Source organism: Protopterus annectens, chromosome 1.part2, assembly GCF_019279795.1.
Source record: "Protopterus annectens isolate FY-2018-M chromosome 1.part2, PAN1.0, whole genome shotgun sequence".
NCBI classification, from domain to species: domain Eukaryota; kingdom Metazoa; phylum Chordata; order Ceratodontiformes; family Protopteridae; genus Protopterus; species Protopterus annectens.
This window is the reverse complement of record NC_056727.1, coordinates 1,174,634,685-1,174,652,857: the sequence shown is the minus strand read 5'-3', so window position 1 is coordinate 1,174,652,857 and position 18,173 is coordinate 1,174,634,685. Positions and strand designations below refer to the sequence as shown.

Genomic DNA, 18,173 nt, shown 5'->3' with positions numbered 1-18,173 from the left:
ACAGGGTGAGGTGCAGGAGCTGCCACTGTGGGTGAATCAGGGGATCCCTTGTGCTGTGTGAGAAGGTCCACTCTGGGGAGTAACTTGTGGTGATTGCCCTTGGACAACTGTAGAAGAGGGGGAACCAGTGCCATCTGGGCCAGTAGAGAGTCACCAACAAGATTTTTGGCGTATCCTGATGGATTTTCAGCAGGATCTTCTAAATGAGCAGGAAGGGGGGAAGCATACAGATATTTCCCCTTCCAGGAGATTGAGAAGGCATCTGTTGCCAGTGCTTGGGGGTCCGGTATCCTGGTGCAAATGCCAAGAAGCTGCCTGTTGATGGAGGAGGCAAACAGGTCTATTTGATTTGAGGTGTACCCCACCTATGGACCAGATCCAAGACGACATTTCTGTGAAGCATCCATTCGTGGTTGTTTGTAGTGGTTCTGCTCAGATAGTCTGCCTGGGAGTTGTGGAGAGAGTGAATGCAGATTACCTGCAGAGTAATTCCCTGTGAGGTGGCTAGTTCCCATACCAAAAAGGCTAGTCTCCAGAGGAGGTATTAATTGGTCCCTCCCTGCTTGTTGAGATACCACAGCACAGTGGTGTTGTCTGTGTAAATTTTCAAGGGACCATGCTGGAGGAAAGGCAGAAATGCCTGAAGGGCCAGAAGAACTGCCCTCATCCTTTGAACACTGATGTGTTCCAGTTTGTGAGGTTTTGGCTACAAGCCCTGCACCCTTTGATGGCCCAGAGTTGCTCTCCAGCCCAAGTCTGAGGCATCTGTGAGAGCATGATCTGTGTAGGTAGAGGTGGTAGGAGGGGTAGACCTGGATTGTGGTTCACTTGTGCCAACCACCACTGTACTTCCTTTTTCAGGCAAGGGAGAAGGGGCACCCTGTGCTCCAGAGGATGGGAGTGCTGTGTCCAGACTGACCAAAGATACCACTGTAACTTTCTCATATGCAGTCTTGCTAAAGGTAGCATGGGGATGGTGGCTGCCATGTAGACCAAGAGTATGAGTCACTGTCTTGCTGTCAAATCTGTAGAGTGAAGGACCAGAAGTAGATGTCCTGTCAATGTTTTCACCTTTAGGGGTGGATGGTATGCTTCCATGAGGTCTGAGAGTGTATTCTGCACCCAAAGAAGACAATGGCTTGGGTTGGCTGGAGATGCGATTTTGGGAAGTTTAACTGAAATCCCACGGACTGTAGAAGAGACACTACAATGTGGATGTGAAGCTGGAGCATCTCCTTGCTGCCTGCCTGGATCAACAACTCATCCATTTAAGGGAAAATCTGTATTCCCTTTGCCCTACAATAAGCAATCACTGGGGCCAAACATTGTGTGAAGACTTTGGGTGCAGTGGAAAGCCCAAAAGGCAAGGCAGATGACTGCAAATGAGATAGCCCACCAAGAATCTTAGGTATTTCCTGAAAGTGGACTTTATGGGGATGTGGAGATAAGCAACCTTTATATTTAACATAGCCGTGAACCCCTGGGGGGAACAGGAGAGGAAAGAGGGTTGGGTAAGGTCCTTTAAGAATAGGTTGAGATGGGAGAGGTCTAGAATAGGTCCTTCAGAGTTGGTCTTTCCTGGGGACCAGGAAGATGATATTGGAGTAGAAGCTTCTTCCTTTTGCAGCTGAGGGAGCTGATTCAATGGTGCCCTGAGTCAGCAGAGTTTGCAACATTGGTTGCATGAGGTGCAACTGTTGTGTAGGTGGCTGTGGGGTGCCTTTCCATTTTGGAGGGGAGAGCCAAGGCATGAAATTACCATTCTGGAGGATGGACCGGACACACTTGTCTGAGGTGATGCTGGTCTACACAGGGAGGCAGTGAGAGAGGCGGGCTTGTAAAGAAGGAGGGGGAGGAGGAGGAGGCAAGGAAAGCAGGTAGTCAGAGGCTACATGCCCTGTCTTGAAAGGGTGGTCTCTGGCTAGAGGAGGGAGATGCTCCAGCTGGAGGGGATAGTTTCCTTGTAGGCTTTCTAGGCCTTCAATGAGCGGGATGACAAGAGTGCTTCCTTATAAACTGGGTTTTAGCTGGATAGTTTCTTTGAAACTTTGGTATGGGCAAAACCAACAAGTGTTTAAGGTCCTGCATTTCTTTACCTTTTTGTTGCAGTGACTTGAAAAGGTCTGCTACTTTAGAACCAAACAATGCTGTATTGTCCAGGGGTGCATCCATAAGCTTTGCCCTAAAATCATCAGGCAGGGGTTGGAGGTGAAGCCAAGAGTATCTATGTAAGGTAGATGCTGATGTTGCTGACCTGGCTGAAGATTCACCAACATCATTAACTGCACTTTATAGAATGTCTAGTAACCTGGGAAGTGAGGGCAAGGAGAGAGGCCAGTGAGGAGAGCAGTCAGGGATATCCACCAGTTCTTTGGTGGCTGATTCCAGGAGGGATAAAGCATACTTTGCCATGTGTGTCTGGTAGTTAGTCACCCTGAAGGACAAGGTAGCAGAGGTAATAAATCTTCTTACCAAGACGTTCCATTGTTTTGCTGTCATTGTCAGCAGGGAGAATGGTGGTAGTGGGTAAAAGCTTAGAGGCCTTGCCTGTAGAGACAGGGATTGTGGCTGGGTCAGCAGGTGGGCACTTAAGCAGATGCTTAGCAGTGTCAGGCACCTTATAAAGTTTGTCAGATCTGCGTGGAGCAGGTGGTTGGGAATCTGGATTAAGTGATGCTGAGGAGAAGGGATCTAGAAAAGCAGGAAGGATAGGTGGAACAGCTGGGCTTGGGGAATCCATCTGAATGAGGTCATAGTATCTTTTTTGGACCTCAGTCATTTCAGAAGATTCCCACTTGAAATGATCCTTCGTCTTGGAGATAGGATTGACTTATTCTTCCTCTGGCGGGGGGCATACCCCACTGGGGAAGAAATCTGGTAAGTGTAAGACAGAGCTTCTTCAGAGGATGAATCAGAAAAGTCTTCCTCTTTCCTCATGTTAGGGTCTGAGGCCTAGGGTTCAGGAGTGGTGGGGATATGTCAGCACTCACAGTAAAGGTAGGCTGCAAGGCAAGGCCATAAAAGCATTAAACAAGCTTTGACTAAAAGCCTGCCAATCGGGTATGCTTTCAGAAGAGGGAGAGATGCGCTTTCTTTTGTCTCTCTTTTTAAGGGGCCTAGCAGGCATCTGAAGGGGTCTAGAATCTGGAGACTGCAAAGGACCAGAGGGATCAAACAGGCCTTTTGCAAATGCTGGCTCCCCCTGGCAGAGACCGACGTCAGTAAAGCCTCAGAGGACATGCTCTCACCATGGGATTGTGCTGCATCTGTGGAGGTACCCGCTATATCCATTGCGGTGGATCTGGATCCCAAGCCGAGGTCGGCCACAGGCTGAGGATCGGATGGTAGAGGCCCAACAGAAGAGTTAGGCCATAAGGTCTTCTTTTTTGGTGGTTCCGAAGGAACGTCAGAGGAGCCCTCCATCCCTAATGCAATCTTCCTAAGACTTTGGTTTTCAACTAAAGGTTTAAAGCATGCAAGCAGCTATGTAAGGTCTTGGGTACAAACGCCTGACAAATGGGGTAAAACAGAATAAAAACTGCACCAAAAGCTCTCACACACCAAAGAATTTATTTAAACAAAAAAGTAAGCGCTTTTGCAACTAACCAGTCACTTCATCAGACAGCTAGTAAAATACTATAAAACATTAAATAAATGACATGTCAGGTGATCAGCACTGCTAAGGTCATAGGTTATAGTTAATTAAAAAAATGTCATGATTAGTTAAATTGGAAACACGACTGCTATGCTGACAAATGGGGCAGGCCTTGTAGTCGTGCAACCATCCCACGCAAAAAAAGACACTGATCATGGACGTCCTTGTGGGGAATCTGCAGGCTGCACTTACACTTGCCCTTTCTGGATGACATGAACAGGCTATATAAGTAAAAGATAGGGCTGAAAGGGGTCCCAATGGGGTACTTATCTTAATTCTTTGAATCCGAAGTCAGCGGTAGCAGGAACACCTGGCGTACGACTGGTGGCTGAGACGTTCTGAGGGCTGGAGTGTGCACACATCCATTTTATGATCCATGTTTTCCTCAGCCACATCAAACATCCCACGCACCTCAGAGGGACTGAAAACTTTTATATACTGACTGTACGTATGAGAGACAAGAGGAGTAAACCCATATGTAGAACACTGCAACACTGGAATAGAAGGACATTTAGACCCAAAGTGCAAACAGAAGAATGCCAACATTTGATTATCTATGGGAATATCAAAAATAAGGAATACAACATGAATTATTTTATAATCTTGTGGTCTACTACAGTTAATCACACACACAAGGTTTCAACTGTAAAAGTGGAAAAAAAAAAAAAAAAAACAGTGCGTGTGAAAATCACAAGTTTTATTGGGTGTTACAGTTTCAGCAGTGGCAAGGGTTGAGGGATGGAGTCCCTGAAGGATGCCCTGCCCCTCTCAAATACCAAAGTAACTCAGGTCTTGACTTTTGAATTTAAGGTTTTCAGTCCACATGACCCATTTCTGTGTTTGCTGTACCACTGAACAGCTTCTCTTACTATTATTCAACATGAGGAAAGTAACGAGAATAAAGCCCGACACTACCATGCCCACAATGAGTACGACTGGACACGAGAGGCTTCTGAATGAATCCAAGAGGAAAGAAATACTGTATGAACATACTATCCGTGCCATTACTTAACACCACAGGGCACAACAGCCACCTACATGGATAGGGGCCCTAAATCACCACAACCATAACCCCATAATTCCACTCTTACCTTTTGTTTTGTGCTGACTGGTGGAGCTTTAATTTTCTCATCTCTGCTCTTGGCAATCCTTAGGAACTGTTTCAGGTCTCCCTATACACAGACAGAAGTAAAACAGAAGGTTAAGGGGACGTTGACAACAAATGCTATGTCATTTTAACAGTCTGACACCGAGTCATAACACATCCACTAGCTAAAAACAGCGATCAGTATTTCTTTTCACAAGCAAAACAATTGCCACTGTAACACACTGTGCTTACTCAGTGCCTACAGACTTCCAAGAGAAAATTTTACATAATATGAGATCCTCAATATGCATACCAAATTATTCTAAGATAAGGGCAAGCCTGAACTAGTTTCCTTCATCTAATGGAGAGCTGCAACCAGTTACATAAGGAATGGAACTTCCAATAACCACACAGAGAAGAAAATGCATACAACAGTGATAATACCACTAACAGTAAGAGAGCAAGCACACACTACTTTCCAACTTACTGACACTAACATCTTTGCTGACTCACTTTTCTGGCGGAGAGTTACACGGATGCTGGTGTTCTGTACAAAAACATAGTAATACCAGTGTAAACCAGAGAAACAGCAGTGGGAAGTAGAAGTAAATAGAGGTGAGGAACTGTACAGCATGCACTTTGACCTTATAGCTACAGCTATTCAGACAGCTTGGTTTATATGCATGTGTACATATTGGTGAAGGACCAGTACGTGATGCATGTACTTTAAGTTCAAGGGAACAAGCTTCACTAAATGTGGTGAAGCCACAATGCACAGACTAAGCTCTCTGATCCTACAGTACAAGATAATTCATGTATCACAGAAACCAAACTCCCTCGTATTCCATTTACCCTTTTTTGTTAGCGTTTCCTATTTATTTCAGTGGGCTGTATTAACTGCCCACATTTTCAATGAAAAAACGTTTTATAAATCAGTAGTTTTTCTTTGGTCATTTTTTGAGGTATTTTAGTAGTGCAGTGAATGAAATGACAGGATTCCCGAGTTTTATATACTTTACTTACAACTACAATAAAAACATAGATAAGGCCTCAATTTCACAGTTCATCTGCCTCAAATAGAAGACCATGTATTAACAAAATGAAAAACACTCCTGAAGTAAACCTAAAAAGTCTTTTACTGGAACCAGTGAACTTGACCAAAGTTACCAGAATAAGTGTGTTCACCTGGCATTGCAGGCTATTTTTTTTAAAGCACCTTTATTGAATTATCACTTGTGACATATAGAGAAATTTACATTTATATAAAAGCAAACTGTATTAGCAAGTTCATGTTTACAAACATACGTCACATATATTGCTATACATCAAATAACCTAAGAAACATTACATAAATTATTCAATCCCTGCCTTTTTTTTTTAAACAAGAAACATCTTTATTAAACCATCACTCATGACACAAGCAATGATACATTTATATATATGAAAATCCTATTTGCAAGCATTTTACATCACAAACCATACTGACTCAAGAACTGCAAACATTATACATCACTTTAATCATTTTTAAAAACATTACATAGCTCATTCAAGTCCTGCCTTCTTTTAAACCTCATTCCTCTACTACATGTAATGTTCCCATAATTCCCATTTTTTTTCCCTCTGTAGTTTGCTTCCACCCTTTTCTAAAGATCTCAATTCCAGTTGTTTTACCTCTGTTACTATATTCACTACTCCTAGTATAGTTGGTTTAGATTTTGATTTCCATTTTCTAGTAATTGCTCTTTTTGGCAGTTACCATAATTAGACATAGCAAGGTCTTACCATGTCTAGGCAATTCCGATTCTGTATCATAGCTCAGAAAAATCAACTCCCTCGTCACACCAATCTGCCCACCCAGCATCTCTGGAAATGCATCCTGCAGGGAAACCTTAACATCCATCAACTCACCGCACTCCCAGAAAATATGTTACAAATTACCTCTTTCTATCCCAGTTGCACCTTCAACATTTGCTCTCTACCCTATTAAAAATTCTCTGCATCTACTTGACGTATAAAAATATCAATGTAAACATTTCCAAGCAAAAATCCTAAATATTATAGATTTTGTTGCATATTTGTGAGACACGCACATTTTCCCATTGTTTCTTTGTGAACTGCTTATCCAGTCTCCCTTCCCAATTCTTTATTTAAAGTGCATAAAGGTTATAATATTATGACAGCTACTAAGTAGGGCAGGACCAGCTCGAATGTCACACTGATGGGGGAAGGGATGTGAATTCCAGTGTTTGCAGTTTTGGTCCTATGTTGGTGGGAGCAGGAGTTTTTGGCTAAGATTCTGTTATTTAATCATTTATGTTTCTACAAAAGATACATAAATGATTTGTTTTTTATTTGGACCAGTGACATTGCTACAGTACATGAATTTTTGCAACAGGTTAATGACAGTGTGAGATGGCTTAACTTTGTACTGAGTGATATGGGAAAGTCAGTCAATTTCTTGGATGTAGACGTCAGCATAAACATTCAAGAAAAAAGTTTTCTAGTAACATCGTTAGGAAGAGTACGTTCACAAACAATTATTTGCATTAAGACAGTTTTTACCCTTCTTATATGAAACTGAATATTTTTCTAGGGCAAATCATCAGATTAAGTCATCTGATAAGTGATGATGGGATCTTTTTTAGAGGAAACAAAGTTGTAAAGCTGTTTCTAGAAAGAGGGTACACTTTTGAAAAATTACATGCCATTGCCAATAATGTAAAAGAACAAAGACGCAAGTTTCCCCCTATCCTGAAATCAGGTTTATATGCTAAAAAGACTACAGACAATAAAGACTTCATTTGTTCCTTTCTCGTTCCTTTAATTACAGAAAGAACTAAAATAAGACAACTCATTATTGGCAACTGGAAAATTTTAATAGGAAATCAAGAACTTGCTAAGGTTATAGGAGACAAGTCTAAGTTTATATACAGAAAAAAGAGAAATTTGAAAGAATTTTTGGAAAGTTCATCAAATGTAAGGGTGCAGTTAGAGGTTGACAAAAATGTAGGAACTTTCCCATGTAATGGGTGTTCACAATGTAGATATATTTTGACTATGAATAGTTTTCATTTTGAGCACAATAATTATTTTTATATTGCAAAAAACAGGTTTACATGCCAGACTGAGGGATTAGTTTATGTTCCAGTATGTTCAACTTGCAAGTTTTTTATAGGTAAAACCACACGTGGGTTAGCGGATAGAATTAGAGAAAGTACAGTTGTGTACCTATCATAAATGTAGATGTTCGAGTGTATTCACTGTTGCAGTCATTACACTTGGGTTATCCTGCTGGCAGGCGACCCGCAGTTGGCCAGAGTTCCAAAGTCTTGGTCTGGCATCAGTTGCTGTCGCTTCTTCCCTGACGTCAGTGCGCCAGGGGTATAAAAGTTGCAACCAACGCCATTTTCTTCAGTTTTTCTTGCCCCAGATGTCAGGTGCCCCCAGATAGGAAGGCTGTAAAGATAAAAATATGCCAAAAAAATGCATATATTGCTATAAACATTTCCTTCATCTACAAGCAAATACACCACATAGTATAGAGATGAGAAGTACAGAAAATTCCCAGCAAAGAAAAGGGGGATGGTGGGTGGGTAATCTGGACTGAAACAGTGAATACACTCAAACATCTACATTTATGGTAGGTACACAGCTGTACTATTGTTCATCGTGTTTCACTGTTGTAGTCATTACACTTGGGTAGAATCCCAAAGCTGAGGATGGGTGGCTGGGTCTAAATTTGATTTGGTGAGGCTAGCAAGCCCTGCAGAACTGCAGTGGCAAAGCCTGCTCTGGATTTAGAGTAGAGAAGTAAGTGGTAGTGCTTGGTGAAAGTGTGCACTGAGCTCCAGGTTGCAGCTTCTAAAATGTCTTTGGTTGGTACTCCTCTGAGGAAAGCTGCTGAAGTGGCTGCTGCTCTGGTAGAATGAGGCCTAATGCCCTTAGGCACAGATTTGCCATGTTGTGCATAACAGAAGCGGATGCAGTGTCCTATCCATTTGGAGATTATCTGCTTTGTAATAGGCTTTCCTTGTGATCCTGGAGCATATGCTACAAACAGTTGCTTAGTTTTTCTGAAAGCTTTTGTTTTGTCCAAGTAGAATCATAGCTGCCTGTGTATATCCAAAGAGTGCAGAAGTCTTTCCCCTTTATTCTGGGGATTTGGGTAGAAAGTTGGCAAATTAATGGTTTGGTTTAAGGTCACATTGGAGACCACTTTTGGCACAAATGTTGGGTTTGTCCTAAGCGAAACCCTGTCCTGATGAAAAATGAGGAAAGGTTCCACAGCCATCACTGCTTGTAACTTTGAGACTCTTCTTGCTGAAGTTATTGCTAGGAGCAGAGCAGTTTTCCATGACAAGAATTTTAGATCAGCTGTGCTGGCTGGTTCAAAGGGAGGCAGAGTTAGTTTTTCTAAAACAAAATTGAGGTCCCAAGTAGGTACTGGTGCTCTCCTTGGGGGCCTGATATTTTCTGCCCCTCTGAGGTACTGTCGTAGTAGAGGATGTGAAAAAATAGGAGGATCCGTATTGTAATGAGCTGAAATGGCAGAGGCATGGATCTTAATAGATGAAAAGGATAGGCCTTTGTCTAACAATCTCAGTTAGGTATTTCAAATTCTGAGGAATATTAGGGACAAGTGGTTCAAGTCCTTGTGCCTGGTTCCAAGCACAGAATCTCTTCCATTTTTCTGCATAAGATTTCCTAGTGCTGGGCCTCCTGGCTTCCAAAATAACATCCATAACAGCTTTAGAGAGAGGTGCAGTCTGAGTGGCTACATTATCTGCCATGCTGCCAGGTTTAAGGTTCTGAGTTGACTGTGTAGAATCTGATTGTTTTGTTGTGTCAGAAGATGAGGGATTTGAGGTAGAGGCCAAGGTGGGCCTTGGGACAAACTCTTTAGGATTTGGTACCAGTGCTGGCGTGGCCAGTCTGGTAAATCAGGAACATTCTTGGCCTTTCTTGTCTGACTTTTAGTAGCACCTTGGTGATAAGAGGCATCGGAGAGAAGGCATAGACTGTCAGGTCTTTCCAGCTGAATGATAGAGCATCCACTTTCCATGCTTGAGAATGATAAGTTCTTGTGCAATAGTTCTGTATTTGGCAATTGTGAGGGAGGCAAAAAGATCTATGTCTGGGCGTCCCCATTTCCTTATCATGCTGAACACTTGTGGATTTAGCTTCCATTCGTGAGGATCCATGAGACTTCTGCTTAGTTCGTCTGCCAGTGTATTTTTTGTTCCTGGCAGGAATTGTGCTTGCAGATGTACTTGGTAGGTCAGTGCTGTGTTCCACAAAGTCATGGCCTGTCTGCATAGGGGGTAGTAATGTGTGCCCCCTTGTTTGTTTATGTACCACATAACTGTGGTATTGTCTGTCTTTATTAATAGTTGTCCTGGATGTATTAGGTCCTTGAAGGCTGTCAGGGCATTCTGTACAGCTAGCATCTCTTTTTGATTGATGTGAAGATGCATTTGTTCCTTGGACCACGTGCCCTGAATACATTTTCCTGCTATATGTGCTCCCCAGGCATAATCCGATGCATCCGTTGTTATTGTCTGCCTGGCTGTAGGTAAGGTGAAAGGTTGTCCCTTGTTGTGGTGACAGGCCTGGGACCACCATCAAAACTCCTGTTGTTCGCAGGGAATCAAGGTTATGACTGTCTCTAAGCTGTGGCAATGCGGAGTCCAAACACTTTTTAGAAACCACTGTAGTTTCCTCATATGCAGTTTTGCATATGGAATTAGTAGAATGCAGGATGCCATGAAGCCCAGGGCCAGAACTTTTCTTGCAGGGAGCTGGGTCTTTTTGCCATCATTTGAAAGTAATGAGTCAGTTGCTTTTGTTCGTCTGGTGTGAGATAAGCCATCTGGGCAGTTGTATTTAAGCTTGCACCCAGGAATATTATCTCTTGAGAGGGCACTAGTTTTGATTTCTTTTCGTTTACTGTGTACCCTAGGCAAATTAACAATCTTTTTACAAACGCCAGGTGCTTTAGAAGAATGTCCTTCCTCTCTGCTTGAAGAAGGCAGTCGTCCAAGTAGGGATATATTTGAATTCCTTTTTGCCTGCAAAATGCAATTACTGGTGCCAGGCATTTTGTGAAGACCCTGGGCGCAGTAGATAAGCCAAAGGGCAGTGCAGAGAATTGGTTATGCATTCAGCCTGCTATGAATCTGAGGTATCTTCTGCATGATTGTCTGATTGGGACATGCAGGTATGCCTCCTTGAGATCCAAAGTAACAAGCCAAGCCTCCTTGCCCAGCATGGGCAGAAGTTGTTGCAGTGTTAACTTTGAATTTTGGAACATCCAGGAAAGTATTTAGGATTGACAGGTCCAGTATTGGTCTCCAAGCTTTGTCTTTTCTGGGTAATAAGAAAAGTGTTGAGTAAAATCCTTGTCCCTGTTCTTCTTGTGGAACTTTTTGAATAGCTCCCATGTCCATAAGAGCAGTAATCTGTTTTTGTGCCTCTGCCCATTGATTTTGTGGCAGGTCTGGCATACCTTTTGGTTTTGGAAGTGTGTGGAAGTGGAACCTGTAACCCTGAGAAACAATATTCAGCACCCATTGGTCCTGGGTGATCATGTGCCAATTTTTTGAAAAAAGTGCTAGCTTTCCCCCTGGGGTGCTGTCAACAGGTAAGAGCTTGGCATTTGCAGAGGGAAGTCACTGTGACTGTTTCCTATAAGGTTGTGATTTTTCTTCTCCTCCTTTGGGGGTTGAAGCACCCCATTGTTTAGGTCTGTAGGAGCCTTGGGGCGGAGATCTGCCTCTTGAGCGTCTGTATCTGCCTCTTTGTGGCCTGTCTGACACTGGAAAGGACCAATTTTTTGAAGGCCAGTTTCTGCTAAATCTAGGAGGTTGTACCTGTAAGACATCTTTCACCATTTGCATTGACTTTGCTTTATCCTCCATTTTCTTTAACACCTCTTCTGCCTTAACACCAAAGTATCATGCTGTAATGGAGCATCCAATAATTTTACTTGAACATGGTCAGGTAAACTTTGTTCTTTCAACCAAGCATGTCTTCGAATAACAGAGCCTGTAACTGCGGCTCTACAAGAAGCCTCTAATGAATCAAAGCCACATTGCAGAGTATGCTTTCCCATTTGTTCAACTGCATGCAATAAATCCTGCATTTCTTTACTGTCAGGACTTTCTGTATTTGTAACCATTTTCTGCTTTAACAATGACATGAGGTACTGTTGATATTTAAGCATGTGAAATTGACAGTTTAAAGCTCTTACAGCTAAAGTAGCAGAAGTGTAAACTTTTTTCCCCCATCTGTTCAGAGCTCTGGAATCCCTATCTGAGGGGACAGGATTTTTGGCAGTGGAAGCCTTAACCCCTTTAGGACCCTGAGAAATTGTTTCTGGGTCTGCAGCAGAGTTTTTGTAAAGACATTTATGAGAGTCAGGGACCCTGTAGTACCTGTCTGGCTTTACTGGTGCAGGGGGTAAAGAATCTGGAGACAGACTGGATTCAGAAAAAACATCTACAATATCAAGCACAGGGGGGATAGCCAGGGGCCAGTGCTGTGGCAATAAAAGGAAATCTCTGAGCCTTTTCTTGGATTCTGAATAATCCTGGCTCTCCCAATGGAAATGCTCCCTCATGGTGTGCAGGGTTTCCCCAAAAGAATAATCCTCAGGTGGTGAGGCAGAAGGAATTGACTTCTGCATCAGAGTCCTCATAGGGAGGGAGAGAATATCCCTGATCAGATGAAGAATCAGAGGAAATGGAAACCTGATCAGAGGAATCATAATCAGTGTCTTGCCTATGCCTTTCGTCAGGAGGGGGATGGGTGCCCCTGATTAAAGTAATAAGGTCTTTGGCCATTTTAAGCATCTGTTTCTTTGGCATGGATGACTGTTCTGGAGAATGCTGCACTTGTTTTCTTGTCTTTAATGGAGTTTTTGACTTTGCCTTTGATGCAGTAGTAGCCTTAATTGTAAGCTGTGAAGGTCTGAAAACACCCTCAGAAGCTGGTGCCTGCTCAGTGGCTCCGGACCCATCTGAGGGTATAGTTTGAGTTTCAACAGGCCTCGGTGTCTCCACATGGCTGTCGGTTACGGCCTGTGGCTCTGAGGTAGCGGGTATCGGGGGCTGCGAAAGCACCTCACTGAGAGCCAGCGAACCAGCAACTGGCCTAGAAGAGGCTTCGTCGTCGGTTTTGGACCTCGGTTGACTGTCTTTTTCTTTGTCTTTGCGTTTTTTATAAATTCCGGTCGTCAGTTATTCCGATGGCATTATATAATTAAATCTTCGTCCAAAATGATGCAAAGCAAAATCAAACCGACGTTTAATAGTGCGTTTATTGAATCTAGCACAAAACCGACAACTAGTAATGTCGTGGTCAGGGCCTAGGCAAGGAATACAGTAAGAGTGAAAGTCCTTATGAGGTATTTGCTTCCCACAAGAAATACAATTATTAGCTTTTACTGACATTGGTCTGGAGAAAGAAAAAGTTTCCCCAATGGGGTACTTAGCTTTATTGAAGACTTTGGTTCTGAAATTCAATTTTGAAAATCTCAGGAGTCGGCCGACTGGCACTTGCGAACTGCTTTTGCTTCGGGCACCACGCGACAAGAAAGACTGAAGAAAATGTCGTCAGTTGCAGCTTTTATACCCCTGGCACACTGACGTCAGGGAAGAAGTGACAGCAACCGACGCTGGACCAAGACTTTGGAACTCGGGCTGACTGTGGTTCACCTGCCAGCAGGATAACCCAAATGTAATGACTGCAACAGTGAAACACGATGAACATCATATTTTAGCAATAAAGAAGGACAACAGTAATGTGTTGGCTAGGCATTCTCAGGTATATGTGGGGTTTAATAAGTTTCAGTTTATGATTTTGGAAAAGGTTAACAAGGAAAGCTTTATTGACACTTCCAAAGTGTATTTAGAATATTTGGAGCTTAACTGGCAGATCTTTTTTTAGAGCATTCCACCTGGTATAAAGAAAAAAAAACTATCCATAAAGTGTTTCTTAAAATGTAAACAATATTTGACAATGCTTGTTCAAACATTTTTTTATATGCTTTTACACAAAAATTTTGCAAAACTTTATTTCAAATAGTACAACAGTTTTATATAAAAGGACAAGTGACCACCTTGGTGGGAGGTTGGCATAATGGTTAAGGTGTTTTACCACAGACACACCTAAATATTTGTGTGTCACTTCAATACTTGATTAATTTTTGAATGTCATTGGTTGATTTATTAGGAAAGCCGCGGTGGTGCAGCAGTAGCGTTGTCGCCTCACAGCAAGAGGTTCTCCTGTTCGATTCTCTGCTGGAGTGCCTTCTGTGTGGAGTCTGTATGTCCTCTCCGCGGTCGAGTGGCGTTCGAAAGACATGCGTGAATGGGCGTGCCTTTGTTGAATGTTGGGCGTCGAGCTGGCACCTCGGTACCATAAAAATCTACTGCCAATCATTAGCGGACTGGAGTTCCGCTGTGGCGACCCCTAACTGGGAAAAGCCGAAAGAACAACCACCACCAATAACACTGTTTTACAGCACAATAAACCACTCCCTTCCCTGATAAAAAGTATATATATATATATATATATATATATATATATATATATATATATATCTAGAAAGCTTGTGAAGAAACTATTACTCTTTTTGTTTTACTTGGATCGCTTGTCTGTGTACTTGAAGGATTTTTGACTGGAAACAGACTGCCTTGCCTTGCTTGGATTACTTTTGAATACTTAGTAATTCTGCACAATTATGTATTTTTTATTTTTTTTACTTAAGACCAGTTTAAGTTCGCTACTTCTACTACTGTCTGAGCTGAATATACAGTTATTAACTAGAGATATATGGACTGAAAATTTTCCACACAGAGAAGTTTCGTAGACTGTTTTGTTTTCCTTCCAAATTCTTTCTAACCTCCTCTGACTGATTCTTATAGTTAGCATGCAATATTTATATGCTCTACAAATTATTTCTTTTTAATGGCAGTTTCTGTTCTAGATTCTACTAAAAACTCTTATCAGTGCTGGTCTTTTGTTTAGGACCCCCCTATTTCTTTCTCTGACTATACTCTGATATCAATCCTTGATAGGGAAGGCAATCTCTAACCTGCAGTCTAAAAATCTTAAAGAGTCTTAACAATCTATCATCTTTCCCCCTCTACTTATTTGCTCCCAATACCTTGGTTCCTTCACCAGTTTTCTCCAATACATTCCAGCCCCCTCTTACTTACTGTCTATATCCCTAATTGCAGTCATCCCTATTGGCAGAATCTCTTCTCCATTCCCATGTTGGCTTAATTCTTAGGATACTTTCGGCTACTTTATAGATATTATATGATTATTGTTATTCTCTTTAAAGGCCCACATCCAAAATCCCAGTCTCTCCCAGTTTCTTGAGCTTCCCCCTGTTTCATCATCATCCCTTTCCACTTTGAATTACAGTTTTCTGCTTGTGCTACGTATAGGAGCCTTAACTGTGTAGTTCTGAAATACCCCTTCAAATCAGGTAAGCCTAAATCCACACTGTTCTGGAAGAATCATCTTACCCCACTTAACTCTTGCTGTCTTCTCTCCCAGATAAAGTCCTTCAGCTCTTTATTAATTGCTATCCACAACTTCTCTTCTGGTTGATAAAAATATGCTTGACTGGTGTACAAGACAAATGGGACTAAACATTTTAACTGCTTGTATCTTACTATCCACATCCATATAACAAAGCTTCCATTTTTCTCAGTTTCTGTATTACCTTTAGTTTCTGCCCACATACCCTTAGCTCCCACACCAGAATAATTTTTAATCCACACTACTAAATACTTCATTTTATCATGTCCACATAAATATGGATATTTCTGAACCAATTCATATGTGGATACATAATTTACTGCTATTGCCTTAGTTTTAGCTTAATTAATTCTGTATCTGAAAAAAAGATCTGAAACAGTCTCAAAATGTTCCACAACACTGTAATCTCTCTTTCTATTTTTGTCTGGTATAAAATAATATCATCTGCAAATACAGCTAGCTTTTCTTGACTACCGTAACAATTATATCCTTGAATTTCAGAGTCCCTTATTTTCTTTGCCAATGGTTCTAAATATAACCCAAACAACAACGGGGAAAGGACTCCCCTCTGTCTAGTTCCTCTGCTCAAGCAGAAATTATCAGACAGGACCCCACCTACTTCAATTTTCACCTCAGATCCCTCATATATCCCCCTCCTAATCAACCTTATATTTTTTTTGAGGAAATGCAAATGCTTCCATTGCCCTGCTCAAATTCCCAGCTTACTCTGTCAAATGCTTTCTCTGCATCAACACCAACAAACAATGGAATTTCCTTACATTCTGCTTCCCTCTGGATCATCAATGTTCTGTTAATGTCAGATGTTTGCCTCCCCTCCTCAAAACCACAGTGATCCATATCCATCAATTTTTGCATTACTTTTGCCATTCTTTTAGCCATTATAAACATGAACACTTTATAATCATGGTTTAGTACTGAAATTGGTCTGTATGAAGCTGGATCTGATGGATCTTTACCCTCTTTATGTATTACAGCTACCACTGCTTTTTTTCCAGATGTTGGCACTTCTCCTCCTCATAAAATGCTGTTAAACAAAACCTTCCAGATCTTGAATATCAATTTTTTCCCACATAGCTTCCAAACTTCCACATTCCTGGGGATTTTTCTGTAGATTGGTTATACATCACAATTTCTGTCTCATCTCCTCCTATCCTAACCGTTAGTAACTGAGCCTCATCTAGCTCTAACCTTGGCATATTTATTCGATAAACATTTCCATTTGCATCTTTTCTTGATTTCCATATATTTCACTGCTTTATACAGACTGTCAAAGAATTGCCGAAATATTTCAAATACCTCTACAAGATCCTGTTACCTTGTTATAGGCTCCCTAAGCTTGGTGACAGACTTTTCTACTTTGCTGCCCGAGTCGTGCTAAAATTTTTTGTGCTCTATTGTTACTAAAAAACATTTAGTAACAGCAATCTTTCAAATTTATGTATATTATCAAGGTAATCCCTTATTTTCTGCTTAGCATTCCGCATTTGATCCTCCTCTTTTTCTGTGAGAGTCCCCCTGTTCTGCAATACTTAATTTGTCAGTCCCTCTAAATAATACTGGTTACTTAACTACATCTCCCGTCCTTTTATTTCAACCCTATTTTTAAACTCCACATTGATTTTATCCCATTCCCTAGCTATATTTGCAGAAGTAGTTTCTATCCTCTGAAATAGCTCCTTAATAACCTTCACTACCCACTCTTTAAATTCCTCTTTTTAACAGATAAGCGGGAAAGCACCAGTGTCTCATTTTTATTTCATTACCCTTTCTTTTTTTTTTAGTTCTTGGCGAATTATCTGAAATAGTTGCTGGGTACATATCAAGACCATCAATTAAATGCATGTTCCTGTGAAATGTATATTCCATCTAGCCTAGCCCAGTTTATGTATCTTGGGGAAAATGAATGTAAACTGACTCTGAACTCCTATTACTGAATTCACATCTTCCATGCTAAATATTTTTTAAATTTCTTCAAAAATCTACCCTCCTTTCCCTTTTGGGCCTCCCAGACTCATCTTCACTGCTGCAAATCAAATTCAAGTCTCCACCTATAAGTAATATTCCTTGCTGAAAACGGATATCTCCCATAATTTTCTTAAGCTCCACTACAGCAGTTCTAGGTGGAACATAAATACATCCCAGTGTAATCCTCTTCCCTTACCAGCAGCCCCTTAGCACTACAAATCTGCCATTAACTTTTTTTATCTTCCATCATTACTGGAGCACATCTTGCAAACAAGTACTACTCTTTTCCTGTGTCCCAGACATTCCACTGAATAACCATCCTGAAAACCCTTTCTTTGTCAAATTCACATGTTCAGTTCTTTCCAAGTGTCTCCTGTAGTACAGCTATTTGCAGTGCATTTTTTTTAATATAGTTTGCTATTCTTTCTCTGTTTTTATCTGTGAAACTATGACATTTAATGACATTACAGAAAGCATCACTGTAATAAAAAGTTATTCCCACCTTTTATGTACCACACTTTTTTGTTAAATGTCTAGTTCCAGCTTTTGCATTACATGCATAAATTGTCTGGCAGGTTGAACGTTTCTATAGTTGTTTCTTGTCATATCCATTTGAGCCGATGCCACATCTTATAAAATTTTGTTTTACTGAAAGCCCTAAAAAAATACCCTCCTAAAATCTATTAATTTAATACTAACACAACCAACTATATACATATTCAAACACTGAAGTTTTACCCTCCTAATAGGAACAAATGTTCCAAACTGACAGCCATACTCAGACTTGAGTTAACCTTAAAGAAAGGTTATCCATATTAAGAAATATGGTGCAGTCCGGGCTTCTACTAAGAACTGGCTTTGTCTTACATTTATAGCTCTCCAATCTGGGAAAAT

General features: G+C 41.2%; 1 protein-coding gene across 1 annotated transcript in view; it reads right to left on the bottom strand.

The window, feature by feature from the left end:
* PTK7 (protein tyrosine kinase 7 (inactive)) overlaps positions 1 to 18,173 on the bottom strand; it is a 2,009,558-nt gene that overhangs the window by 250,327 nt on the left and 1,741,058 nt on the right. The window contains exon 17 of the mRNA XM_044060033.1: positions 4,747 to 4,827. Within this exon, the coding sequence (XP_043915968.1) occupies positions 4,747 to 4,827 (81 nt within the window). The remainder of the gene's footprint in view (positions 1 to 4,746; positions 4,828 to 18,173) is intronic.